The 13,211-nt window shown below is 34.6% G+C and overlaps 1 protein-coding gene and 1 long non-coding RNA gene across 8 annotated transcripts in view; one reads left to right on the top strand and one right to left on the bottom strand.

The window, feature by feature from the left end:
• Positions 1-13,211, top strand: part of SCN9A (sodium voltage-gated channel alpha subunit 9) — a 172,446-nt gene that overhangs the window by 97,540 nt on the left and 61,695 nt on the right. For both annotated transcript variants that reach the window (XM_040475270.1, XM_040475269.1), the window contains exons 13-17: positions 1,881-2,010; positions 3,354-3,592; positions 5,700-5,873; positions 7,424-7,780; positions 12,109-12,585. In XM_040475270.1, coding sequence (XP_040331204.1) covers positions 1,881-2,010; positions 3,354-3,592; positions 5,700-5,873; positions 7,424-7,780; positions 12,109-12,585 — 1,377 coding nt within the window. The remainder of the gene's footprint in view (positions 1-1,880; positions 2,011-3,353; positions 3,593-5,699; positions 5,874-7,423; positions 7,781-12,108; positions 12,586-13,211) is intronic.
• Positions 563-13,211, bottom strand: part of LOC121030648 (uncharacterized) — a 124,407-nt gene continuing 111,758 nt past the window's right edge. For 4 of the 6 annotated variants that reach the window (XR_005790343.1, XR_005790345.1, XR_005790340.1 and 1 more), the window contains 3 exons: positions 8,728-8,851; positions 7,516-7,812; positions 563-1,399 (listed from right to left, as the gene is read on the bottom strand). This is a non-coding gene — a long non-coding RNA (uncharacterized LOC121030648). Of the gene's footprint in view, positions 1,407-7,515; positions 7,813-8,727; positions 8,852-13,211 lie in introns of all 6 variants that reach the window. The other 2 variants (XR_005790342.1, XR_005790344.1) reach the window with 2 other exon arrangements.

Here is a 13,211-nt window from a genome sequence, read left to right as displayed (position 1 = left end):
AGGCAACAATTTCAAGGGTTTAGGAGTAATTAAGTCAGTAGAGAAAGTGTCTAATTAGGCTGGAAAGTGAGATCTTTCTGGTTTCTGAAGTTTCTAGGTTACCTCTTTAGGCCAGTCACTGTTACATTGCATTACTAAAGATCAGTAGGGGCTCTGACTGACCTAACAAGCTTTGAACTCGTGCTAGGTATTCATATATTCATACTTTCAGACAATATATTTTTAGTGAGAATAAAGTTCCATCAAAGTCATGGCCACATACATATTTCATTTGGAATGACTGCATGTGCTTTTTAGGTAACAAGTGACCTCTGTGCTTGCATGATCCAGCTTTGGGCCTTCGGCCAAGATATTTTTCCTTGTCAAATGAGCATGCTAAATTCTATGGAATCAGATCTTTGCTGTGTTTTGCTTTTCAGTGATGTACTATCTGTGAAACATATAATTTATATCAGATTTGGATATTATTTCATATTTTTAAATGAAATATTTTCACTTAAGACTTTACTTTTACCATAGAAAAATCAGTATCACCATAGATCCTGAAACAAACTACAAAACTAGAGTATACTCTAAGATTCAACAGAAATGCAATAAACATGATAGTGTGGCAAAATGTACAGTTTAGATGAAAAAAATTGCATGACAGATAATATAACCTTGACAACTAAAACGTGTCTACATGAAAAAGAATGTGTTATTCTTGTTTGACTTGTAGAAAAATTGCCATTTCTTGAAAGTCAGTAGATTAGAGACTGTGTCAAATAGAAAGATCTCCATAAAAAGCCAGCTACAGATATGTGTGTGTGGATGTCTGTGCACATACACATACAGACAGACACAAATGCATACATTTATGCCCATGTGTCCATGTTTTGATACACACACACATATAAGTATATCTAAACAACTATACAACTTTAAAACTCTAGAGCTATATTTACACGTTTGTAAAGTGGTGTGTGTGTATTTATACATACGTAAATACCACACATACCACACCTAAACAGATAGATAGGTGATACATGTAGAATTGTATAGTTGTTTGTGTGTATATGTGTGTGTGAGCTGTGTATGTGTGTGTGTGTATTGTTGGCCTGCACTGAACCAGCATAGTGTTTAAACTTTGAATTAGTTGCCAAGATTTAAAACCAAGACATTTTCACACAAAAATGAGTGCACCTGGTAAGACTGAGCTCATATTCCTGCATGGCAACAATCCTTTAGAGCTGAACAGTGGCCACCTCTTTCAGATGGAGCTTACATTCTCCATTTTGCTACTGTGCCCACCAGTCTCCGTCGTCCTTTTCACGCTGAGTCATTTATCCTCATCCACTCAGAGCAATTCATGAGATCTTCCTTGGTAATAAGAAACATCCATTACAGTCTCCATGTAATTCTGTTACCTCAACAAAGGATAATTACAGAAATTTATCAGAGAATACCGAGGTTCTGTCCCTTTACCACACATCACTGCAATACACATTTAGCTGGTTTCATGTAGGACACTTACATGGTAAAACTATCTGAATAAATTTGACACCCAGAAAGATAGGTGATGAAAGTGATTACAACAAGAAAAGCAGCTTGTTTTATTTTTTACTTCCTAAGCATTAATTCTTTTAATCCTCAAAGCGAGAATATGATGTAAATACTATGATCATCTCCATTTTACCAATGATAGAACTGAGATGGGAGTTAAGTAACTCTCCAGTGACACTTACCCAGTAAGTAGCAGAACTATGATTACAACCCAGCAGCCTAATTTCTACTTTTATTTACTCACTACAGCTACCTAAGCAAAGTTTTATTCTGCACCTATAATTTATTAGAATTATATTCTTAGAACTTTAATTAATCATCTTTTTTTTTTCTTTCAGGGTACAACCAATCAAATACACAAGAAAAGACGTTCCAGTTCTTATCTCCTTTCTGAAGATATGTTGAATGATCCCCATCTAAGACAAAGAGCAATGAGTAGAGTAAGCATATTAACAAACACTGTAGAAGGTATGTAATAATGCTGTCTTACCCATACAGATTTTTAAACAAAATTTAGATAGACCCTGGTTAGCCTTAAATAGGTAAATGAAGTTCTTAGGAAGAATTCAAAGAATAAAAAATGATTATAAACAATGGTAAAGATAACCAATGGATACTAATGGAATGGTCTTTATGTGCTCAAAAAACTTGATAAAGTTTTTTTGTGTGTGATTAAAGATATTGGATGATAAGACTTTTCAAAGATAATTAATGATAATAAATGAAGAAAGCTAGGTTAACCAGGGCTGTGTGGGTTATATATTATATACATATATTATATATATACTATATATATAATATATATATATAGTATATAATCTTACAAACTTAGTCTCTGGGTTTACCATCTAATATGCAAGAAAATAATATATACTTCCAGATGTCTATAATGGCTGCCTCTGAGCACATTCAGCAAAATTATAAAATGGTAATCTGTGACATAACATCTGTTAAGATTATGAAGAAAAGGCATTAGAGAAAGCAATTTAGAGAACATATAGTGGTTAGACCTTGAGAAGCGAGTCAGGGTGGCAACTTTTACAATGTGCTGGTTTCCACCTCTCCCACCTGCCCCAGGTCCCACCTTGTGCTTTCATACCATGATGGCCTCAGACAAAGCTTCCACCCACTTCCTAAACTTAATGGTGAGAAATAAAAGAGGTTATGGTATGATGTATCTATTGAATGAGCCACTCCATAAATTATTTCTAGTCTTGGTTCTGAGATTGATTTCACCTGTGAAAATATATATATTGATGGAAAATATATATTTCTCCATTAAGAAAACATTGATTCTTGGGGTACCTGGGTGGCTCAGTCAGTTGAGTGTCCAACTTTTGATTTCTGCTTAGGTCATAATCACCAGGTCATGGGATCAAGCCCCATGTGGGGCTCCACACTGTGCGTGGAGCCTGGGTGAAATTCTCTCTCCCTCTCCTTCTGCCTCTCTCCCCCACCCCCACTCCCATGTGCTTTCTCTGTATATGCAAGGAAAAAGTAAAAAAAGAAAACATAGGTTCTCCTGTTTACCATCACATGTTAGGTGTATGTTTCTCTAGGAGTTGCCTCTATCTGCTTTGAGTCATTAATTTCACTGCCTTCCCCTAAATTACACTTGGTCTAGTAAATGAACATCATGATAGAAGATTTTTATGAAATATATTATGCTTTCATAGAAGCAGTACTGTTAAATTTGCAAAATCTAAACAGAAGACTTGTTTCAGTGTTAAAGTCTACTGCTGATTTGTACCTGGTTAGGAATAAAATAAACAGATGATTGACTTCATGCTCTCTCTTGGTTTTCCCCCCAGAACTTGAAGAATCCAGACAGAAATGTCCACCTTGGTGGTACAGATTTGCACACACATTCTTGATCTGGAATTGTTCTCCATATTGGATAAAATTCAAAAAGCTTGTCTATTTTATTGTAATGGATCCTTTTGTAGATCTTGCTATTACCATTTGCATAGTTTTAAACACATTGTTTATGGCTATGGAGCATCACCCCATGACTGATGAATTCAAAAATGTACTCACTGTAGGAAATTTGGTGAGTCTCTAAATGTGTATTATGTACCCATAGTTCTTCCCCTTGGATGTCATGATTGTCACTTCTTTTTTTTTTTTTTTCTTTAACTCAGATGGGTGTGTAGCTACATAATTATCCATATCCAGAATTCACAATATGAATCATTGTACAGAGTCAAGTTTCTGGTGATACTACTTTAAAATAATTTTGCAGAAGTGCAGAGGTCTATAACAATACTATTTCCAAAGGGGGGGTCACCATCTTGGGAACTGATGGTGTTGGTTTTTTTTTTTCCTGCCAGAATGTCTCTTTGAAGCAACACTTTGAAAATTTGATAATTACCTATTTTATAATTATATTGCAGCTGCCTTGTGAGTACATTCCCCACATATTTTTAGAAAAACTGTGGATGGTTTGTTTTGGCATAATAGTGAAGTGTCTGGGCCTTTGGAGTCCCAGAGTCCTGGAATTGAATTCTTATTCTGCCTTTTACTGGTTATATGACCTTGAACAAATATGTCTTTAATTTTCTCATTTACAAAATAATAATGATACCTCACTTGCAAAATAAGAAAAATAATATATTATTTATAATATAATGATAACACTTCATTTATCATATTGTTAAGAGGAATAAACACTTTCTACTTATTAGCCTGGCATATCGTAAGTCGTTAACAAATTAAACCTATTGTTATTATTATTATCATCATCATGCTTTAAATCGACCAGCAGAAAGAAGTCTTAAGAATAAGAATACCAAGAAGCTAAAATGGTAGGACTAGACACAGAAGACAAAAGGGCACTTAAGAAAGGATCTGTAGGCTTCAAGAAGATATAGGATCCTGTTTGGCAAATAGATGCCAGACTGATTTCTCAAATGTGCAGTGCTGGTCACATTCTGGCTTAAGTAATGCCTTATGGCAAACAACAAGTGCTAGTTTCTGAGAATCTGTATGAAGCAGGCAGAAGTGCAATTTGATGGCCAAAGGGTCCCCATTTATGACTTCATAAAACATGAATAACTCTGGATGTCTTTGTGAATGTCTGTGTAAGATAATTTTACTTTTGCCATGGTCCCAAACCAATTGATCTTTGAAGCCAAAGACTTTGTATCTGAGTCAGTCTTCTCTTCTCTCCCATATACTGTATTTTTAGTTGAGATGTATGTACACCATATGCTCTCTGAGGGAGCATTCTTCTTTCCTTCCATTTCTCTTCAGAAAAAGACAGGCCTATCTGGTTTCTAATTATTGATGGAGGTACAGGCCATGAAAATCAGTACCTTCTTGCTGAATTGACTGCATCACTGTGAACCCCAAAAAGAATTTATCGTGTTTCTTATCTATTGCCACTACCCTAAGTGCGGGGTACTCCCTGATTGTCTTCTTGATGCTGCATTATTTTTAAATGGACTCGGCACTTATATAGACTTCACCATTTCCCTTTGAGCCTTCTTTGGTCAGCTTCTTTGAGTCTAGTCAAACCTGAATGATTCATAAACAGGTCCTTCAGTGTTGTTTTCTTAAGTCAGTCCTTTGATACCAGTGTCATGAATTAATGATGTTTTGTGATGCACTTTTGTGTCAAAGCTTTGAAAGTCTTACTTTAGCTCCCACTGTGTCAATTAAATACTTTTCCCTCTTCTACTAATAAATCTTTAAAGAGTGAGTCAATATGTTCTCTATTACTCTAAGAGTAGTCAGACCCAACAAAAAGGCTGACTCAAGATTTTAGTGTCAGTCTATATTTCCTTTTCATTTTCTTCCAGAGTATGATCCATATAATTGTTTTTGTTTTTGTTTTTGTTTTTGTTTTTTTGCAAAAACTGCCTGTGTTGATTGTCATGGCTTTATTTACCTGGAATTTTAATATGCTCCTCTAAAATGCTATCTAAAGATGATGAGAATGGACAGGAAAGTTAGAGCTTTTTAACCTTGTATTGCTTACATTGGAGCTATAGGAATAATACTACCAGGTTTATGGGATTAAATGAGATAACACATTTGTAGAGTATCTGGCACATTGTCTGAAGCACAATGATGTTAAACAAATGGTAATAATCATCATTATTTTGATTCTATACTTCTCATAATACCAGAAAAAACACATTGTATTTCTCATTTAGGTCTTCACTGGGATCTTTGCAGCTGAAATGGTTTTAAAACTTATTGCCATGGATCCATATGAGTATTTCCAAGTAGGATGGAATATTTTTGACAGCCTTATTGTGACTTTAAGTTTAGTAGAGCTTTTTCTAGCAGATGTGGAAGGACTGTCAGTTCTGCGATCATTCAGACTGGTAAATATAGACCAACCTTACCATTGTATTCCATATATAAAGGGGTGTTTCTAATGCTTTGTATTATTATTTAAATCTTTTAGCAGTTTAAATCAAAAGACAAGATTAGGTTCTGGTGTCCAGTGTAATCAAGTTAATTCTATAGCAAAAGCTCTTAAAGAGCTCAAAAATCACATGAGTATTTTAATCTTAGCATCTTGAAGACATAGTCATAATTTGAATCAATTTTAGACTCTTGAAGACATATTCAGTTACATGCTAGTATAATAGAAGCAGGTAAATAAAATATTTCTTTACTAGTAAGGCAATAATTTATTTCACAGTAAGAAACTTACCATTTACAGAATTTCAGTTCTTATAATATGTTCATTAATTTGTGAGTTTGATAACTAAAGTTCAAACTGTTGTCCCCAAAATGATTGTTGTGTGATACCAATGTAAAGACTTTTTAAAGTATTTTTCTCTAACATGTTGGGCTTTTTTGTTTAGTTTTTAAAAAAATTCTAGTTACTTAACATATAGTGTAATATTGGTTTTAGGAATAGAATTTAGTGATTCATAAAACAGCCAGTACTCATCACAACAAATACCGTCCTTAACACCCGTCACCCATTTAGCCCATCCCTCTACCCACCTCTCTTCCAGCAACCCTCTGTTTGTTCTCTGTCGTTAAAAGTATCTTATGGTTTGCTTGCCTCTCTTTGTTTTCTCCTTTCCCCTATGTTCATCTGTTTTGTGTCTTAAATTCTGCATATGAGTGAAATCATATGGTTGTTGTCTTTCTCTGACTGACATTTCACTTAGGATTATACACTCTAGCTCCATTCATGTCATTGCAAATGGCAAGATTTTATTATTTCTGATGGCTGAGTAATATTCCACTATATATATATATATATATATATATATATATATATATACACACACACACACACACACACACACACACACACCCCACATCTTCTTTATCCATTTATCAGTTGGTGAACATTGGCCTCTTTCCATAATTTGGCTATTGTTGATAATACTGCTATAAATGTCAGGGTGCATGTTCCCCTTTGAATCAGTATTTTTGTATCCTTTTGGTAAAAACCTAGTGATGCAATTGCTGAGTCATAGGGTAGTTCTATTTTTAAGTTTTTGAGGAACCTCCACACTAACATGTTGGACTTTATCCCAATGTCAATATGAAAAGGTATAAAAAGTATCAGATTATTTTCAAATTAAAAAAATTTTTTAATTATCTAAAAATAGAATTAAGGATAAATTATCAATTCTAAAGGGAATAATATCTGAAATCATTATAAGAGGCTTTTATAGCAATCCTAAACTTCCTTCAAAATATGTGTAGTAATTATATTGTGGCACGCATAACAAAATAACAAGAATATTGAAAATAGCTGAAAGTAAAAAATAGAAATAATCAATTTTAGCTAGGTAATGATGACAATATTTTAGAATTTAAAATTCTGAACAAAACTCAAGATTGGAAACATTGAAAATTGAAAATTTTCCTAATAATTAACATTAAGCTTTGTGTTTACTTTTAGCTTCGAGTGTTCAAACTGGCAAAATCTTGGCCAACACTGAATATGCTGATAAAGATCATTGGCAACTCAGTGGGTGCTCTGGGTAACCTCACCTTGGTGTTGGCCATCATCGTCTTCATTTTTGCTGTGGTTGGCATGCAGCTCTTTGGTAAAAGCTACAAAGAATGTGTCTGCAAGATCAATGAAGACTGCACACTCCCACGCTGGCACATGAATGACTTCTTTCACTCCTTCCTGATTGTCTTCCGCGTGCTGTGTGGAGAGTGGATAGAAACCATGTGGGACTGTATGGAGGTCGCTGGTCAAGCCATGTGCCTTATAGTCTACATGATGGTCATGGTCATTGGAAACCTAGTGGTACGTAGTCGCATGTTCACACATTGAAAATTCTGCATAGTAAATTGTTATATGACAATCACTTATTTTATAATTATAGGATTAATTACACATAAAGCTATTAATTGCAATAGAATTTTGATCATTTTAATACAGGAAAAAAAACAGAAAATAAAATGAAATATTGTTTCAATTTCCCTGACAGATAACCCATATTTATATTTTTCACAATATTTATTTTAACGGATGGTTTCCTACTTTATTCTCTCATTTTGATAGTGATGGCGTATGAATTAAATCTGTGGTTTTCATGTCTCTTAAAAATCCTTTCAAATATCAAATCATACTAGTAAACAGAATATGATTGAATTAACAGTAATAAAAATGAAGCTGTAACAGAACAAGGCAATTGAAAGGACTGGTCCCATTGCACTACAGTCAAATATAGTCAGACATAATAAGACATAGTTTCCTGATCTACAGCAAAGATCAGGAAACTATGGCTCATGGGTCAAATCCAGCATACTACCTGTTTTTGTATGGCCTTGTAAGCTTGGGAATGTTGGGGGTTTTTTTCTTTTTCTTTTTTTTTACATTTTTTCAATGGTTAAAATAAAAGGGAGAATAATATTTTGTGGCACATAGAAATGATATGAAATTTAAATTTCAGGCTCTGTAAGAAAAATTTTATTACAACACAGACATGCTTATTCATTTACATATTGTTTATGTCTATTTTACTCTGCAGTGGCAGTGTTGAATAGTTGTCCTAGAGATTCTATGTCCTACAAAGGCCAAAATATGTATTTTTTTAATCTGGCTCTTTACAGAAGAAATTTGCCCACCACTGCTCTATAATATCCCTTTAACAATTGATCTTCCATGTCTCCATTAGTGTTTTCTTGGCTTGTACTCTTTGTTTGTTTGTTCCTTTCTACCTACTTATTGGTGAAAATTTTCAAGCTTACCAAAGGAGAAAATTGGGATAAGATGTTCTTCCATGACTCACTGACTTCAATTTTCAAAGCCACCATGTTGACTTGGTTTAGTCTGTCAGCTTGGCATCAGACTCTGGATTAGGTATCTCAGGAGCTAGGGTATGGTAACAACTATATGGTTAGTACTTACACTTCCCACTGGCTTGAAAATAAGTTACTAATTTTTTTTTTTTTGTCCTTGAGGCCCCCATATCAAAAGTAATTCAGAGTCTAGGACAGAAACCTACATTTATCAAATCACATCCTAAATGGTATTGTTTTGTGCCATTAAATGACTAGACATATACATAGTAAATTATGCAATACAAATTCTAGATCTGCACAAAATATAGACACCGTGAGTTTGAATTCTGTAATTATTAATACTCCTCCAGTTGTAGTAATAAATTTCCTAGTTTTATGTAGGTTTATAATTCCCAGTATGAAATAAACTATTCTCTCTTTGGTTCTTCTTCTGAATTTAACATTTGTATTATAAGCTCCTTTAATGTGACTTGTTCATATACTTCTTATAAAATGTTGACATAAAAATATTGAAATGTAGCTCTTTATAAGATACAGGAGGTCAAAACATACCACACCAAAGCCACGGATCACGACTAATTTAAATATTTAGTACTCGCTCAGGCATGTATGAAGTAAGGGGGATTCCTTGGGCTCTCTCAACTTATTCATTCAATATCTTTAGTACTTTCTCTGTGAAAGGAAATATATTTGGGTATTGCAGGATGATTAAAAATACATACCTATGAATTAGTCCCTCTCTTCAAGGTACTTACATTCTATGGACATAGAAAAGTGGTACACCAAATTACCAGGTAAGGAAGAGGTGGTAAGTGCTAGCAGTGGGGCAAAAATAAAATGCTCTTGACACTTGGAAGAAAAGGAGAGCAGTTCTAAATAGTGACTCGAAGAAGAATTTTGAAATGGGTCTTTGAATAATACGCAATACAATATTGAAGCTTGAACACAGGTGTGAGTGTAATGATACACTTTGAAAAGCAATATGAATTTATAGTTAAAAATAGATGGGGTATCTTGGTGAATGTTTAATCCATATAGAATTGGTAATGACTGCCTCATGTTGATATCTGTTCATTATTTGCTAGTGATAATGAGAGATAAGAGAAGTGTAATTCACAAAATAAATAACCAACTCTTGGATGAGGAATTACCATTGATGTACAATTAGAATCTAAAAAGAAAGACACATAAATTTATATTTCTGATATAGTCCTCTGCATATTAGAGTTATATGCTAAACAGATCTCTCACTTTTTTTTCTCACTTACGCCTTAAGTCATTTTACTACCAATTAATTAAAATGGTTAAAAACCATAAGTTTTAGAGGGTAGTTCAGAAAAGTAGATTTTAGTAATCTCAAGTCTATATCAGGAAACTGGCAAAGAACTTTAATCAGATAATGTTGAATCGAATATACATTTTATTAATATTTCTCTGCTTTATATGATAATGGATATGTGATATAAAATGGTATTGTTATTTATGATACCTGGTAGATTTTAACAAAATAGTGGAGTCTTGTTATGATTTTTGATGGAATAAAAATTATTGTTATTATCCTTATGAAGATGTGATGAAGCATATTCTTGAAATATGTGGAATCTTATAAAAGTCAAACTCATAAAAACAGAGACTAGAATGTGGTTACCAGAGGCCAGGGAGTGGGGGACATGGGAAATGGTGGCCAAAGTTCAAAGTTCTAGCTATAAGATAAATAAATTCTAGGGATCTAATTTACATCATGGTAATTGGTAACATTACCATATTATATACTTGAAAGTTGCTAAGAGAATAGATCTTAAATGTCCTTACCACACACACACAAAAGGTAATTATTTGACATGATGGGGTTGTTCCTTAGCACGATTGTGGTAATCATTTTGCAATATATAAGTATATCGAATCAACACATTGTACACTTTAAACTTACACAATTTTATACATCAATTACATCTCAATAAATGTGGAAAAAAATAAAGTTAATTACAAATTTGAAAGGAAGAAAGAGAAAATCTGTTAACACTTGCATTGATTAGGGAGGCTAAAGTAGTAGAATGAGCCCTTGGCTTCTCATCAACATTCCTGTTAAATATACACACACACAAACATGTTATCTCATAATGAAATACATTTTCTCATTGACAATAAAGACCAAAATGAAAGTAAACTACTTCAGAATTCCTCAGTGATTCATCACAGTTGTTTTCTGTGATTTTCTTTTTGCTCCCCCTTGGACTCTTCTCTTAAACATATTAACATAGACATTTTTAACCTGTGCTCTTCTACGTACGTCTCTGAAAAACTGTTTTAGATGAGACCAAATTCAGGTGTGAGGGTGTGAGTCCCTTGTCCTCAGATTGACCTAAATTTGATTATTTAGTGAGGTAGATGTTTTTGTCTATGAAGACACTTCATAGGGTGTTTATGTGAAAGGGTATTTAGTATTTAGTGAAAGGGTGTTTCAATTACCTTTTTGTTTCCTACATAAAACAACACTTAAATATAATGTAAATACTTTCAACCCTCCATGAGAATTTTTTTTCTTTTCACAATGTTGAGTTCACCTGGACCCCTGCCTCAGGGAGGAAAAACAAGTGGTTTTGCACACAAACAGGACTTTTCTTCAAGGCTAGGAGTTGTCCTGACTTCTTTTATTATCTCTTCCAGGGCTAGATGATTGGCATAAAGCCACTCAATCATAATGCCATTATCTCATTTGAATTGGGTTCAGTAGGCAGGCCCTTTTCTATGCTTTAAAAGCCTCATTAAGTTGCAAGCTGGCACAATTCTTGGATAGAATATTTTATTACAGGAGGTTTGCAAGTGTTCTTTGTTCCATTTGTTGCAACAAACTGACATTTAACTTCTGGGAAAAGTGAACATCGAGCTTGGCCTAGGTTACTTCAGCACAATAAACACTAATCACAATTTTCTTGTTCTAGTTTTTTCTCACAGGTAATAAATATTAACTATAGTAAATGTTAGGAAGGCTTTTTAGGCCCATAAAAGGGAATTTGGCCCAAGGGACTCCTGCTGCAGAAATGAATGTAAGAATGACATAATGATAATGAGGAGGGAACATTCTCTTTGCTCCTCAGGCTAAGTCCTTCATGGGTGTGGCTGACCTCTGCTCTCCAGAGTTCACAGGAGCTAGGTTCCAGAGAGAGTGATGAGGAATCCCGCCTGTCCTCTGCCCCATCACATGCTCTTACCTATGTGTGAAGAAGTACAGAAATCTTTAATGCTGGTTTGGATTTTGGCCTGTATTTCAGAAAAGTGTGCTTATTTTCTTTTTCATTTCCTGTCTCCCTATTTCTCTTGATATAGGTCCTCAACCTATTTCTGGCTTTATTATTGAGCTCATTTAGCTCAGACAATCTTACAGCAATTGAAGAAGACACCGATGCAAATAACCTCCAGATTGCAGTTGCCAGAATTAGGAAGGGAGTAAATTATGTGAAACAAACCTTACGTGAATTTATTCTAAAAGCATTCTCCAAAAAGCCGAAGATTCCCAAAGACCCAGGAAGAGCAGAAGATCTGAATAGTAAGAAAGAAAACTATATCTCTAACCGCACGCTTGCCGAAATGAGCAAAGATCACAATTTCCACAAAGAAAAAGATAAAATCAGTGGTTTGGGAAGCAGTGTGGACAAATACTTAATGGAAGAAAGTGATTGTCAATCATTTATTCATAACCCCAACCTCACAGTGACAGTGCCGATTGCACCTGGGGAATCTGATTTGGAAAATATGAATACTGAGGAACTGAGCAGTGATTCAGATAGTGAATACAGCAAAGGGGTAAGATTGTTTTATGCGCGTTGTTTCATATGAATAAGTAGTGTGCAATGAACTGAAATTTCAGATTTTTGCTGTGATAAGTTCTTTCTAATATTGCAAACTGATGGATAGTTTCTTTTGTTTGTGAGTTCACATAATGAATGGGTTCCTAAAGATTCCTCTGAACGGTTGTACTTACTTGGTTCTTCATAAGTGATTCGATCCTACTGGGCTAGATTTGAAAGTGCTGGGTACCTTTCAGTCTTCCCTTCCTTCATCCCCTTTTGTTATCAGTTGTGAAGTCCTATACAGTCTCCTTCCACTGTGTCTGTTGAAGCCACCACTCCTCTTCATCACCTTTGCCTTCTCACTCATTACTTCCTGCCTAAACCGTACCAAGCAGAGTCCCAGCTGGTGTCTCTGCTTCCATTTTCCATCTACTCGAGTTCATTTGTTTGATTAATTTTATTCAGGTTCAATCCCAATCATGTCACTCCTTTGAAGTATCCTTTGTCTCCCAAGTCTCCTGAATTATAGACGGTAGATAAAGTCTTCACACCATGGCCCCCACCAGCTGACCAGCTGTGTCACTTACTGCTTGCTTGGTCTCCTTCTGGACCACAAACACTTGGCATCGTGCTTGACTT

The sequence above is a fragment of the Herpailurus yagouaroundi genome, unplaced genomic scaffold (genome assembly GCF_014898765.1).
Source record: "Herpailurus yagouaroundi ecotype Mexico unplaced genomic scaffold, PumYag 140, whole genome shotgun sequence".
In the NCBI taxonomy this organism is placed as follows: domain Eukaryota; kingdom Metazoa; phylum Chordata; class Mammalia; order Carnivora; family Felidae; genus Herpailurus; species Herpailurus yagouaroundi.
The sequence above is the reverse complement of the archived record's forward strand: the minus strand, read 5'-3'. Positions and strand labels throughout refer to the sequence as shown.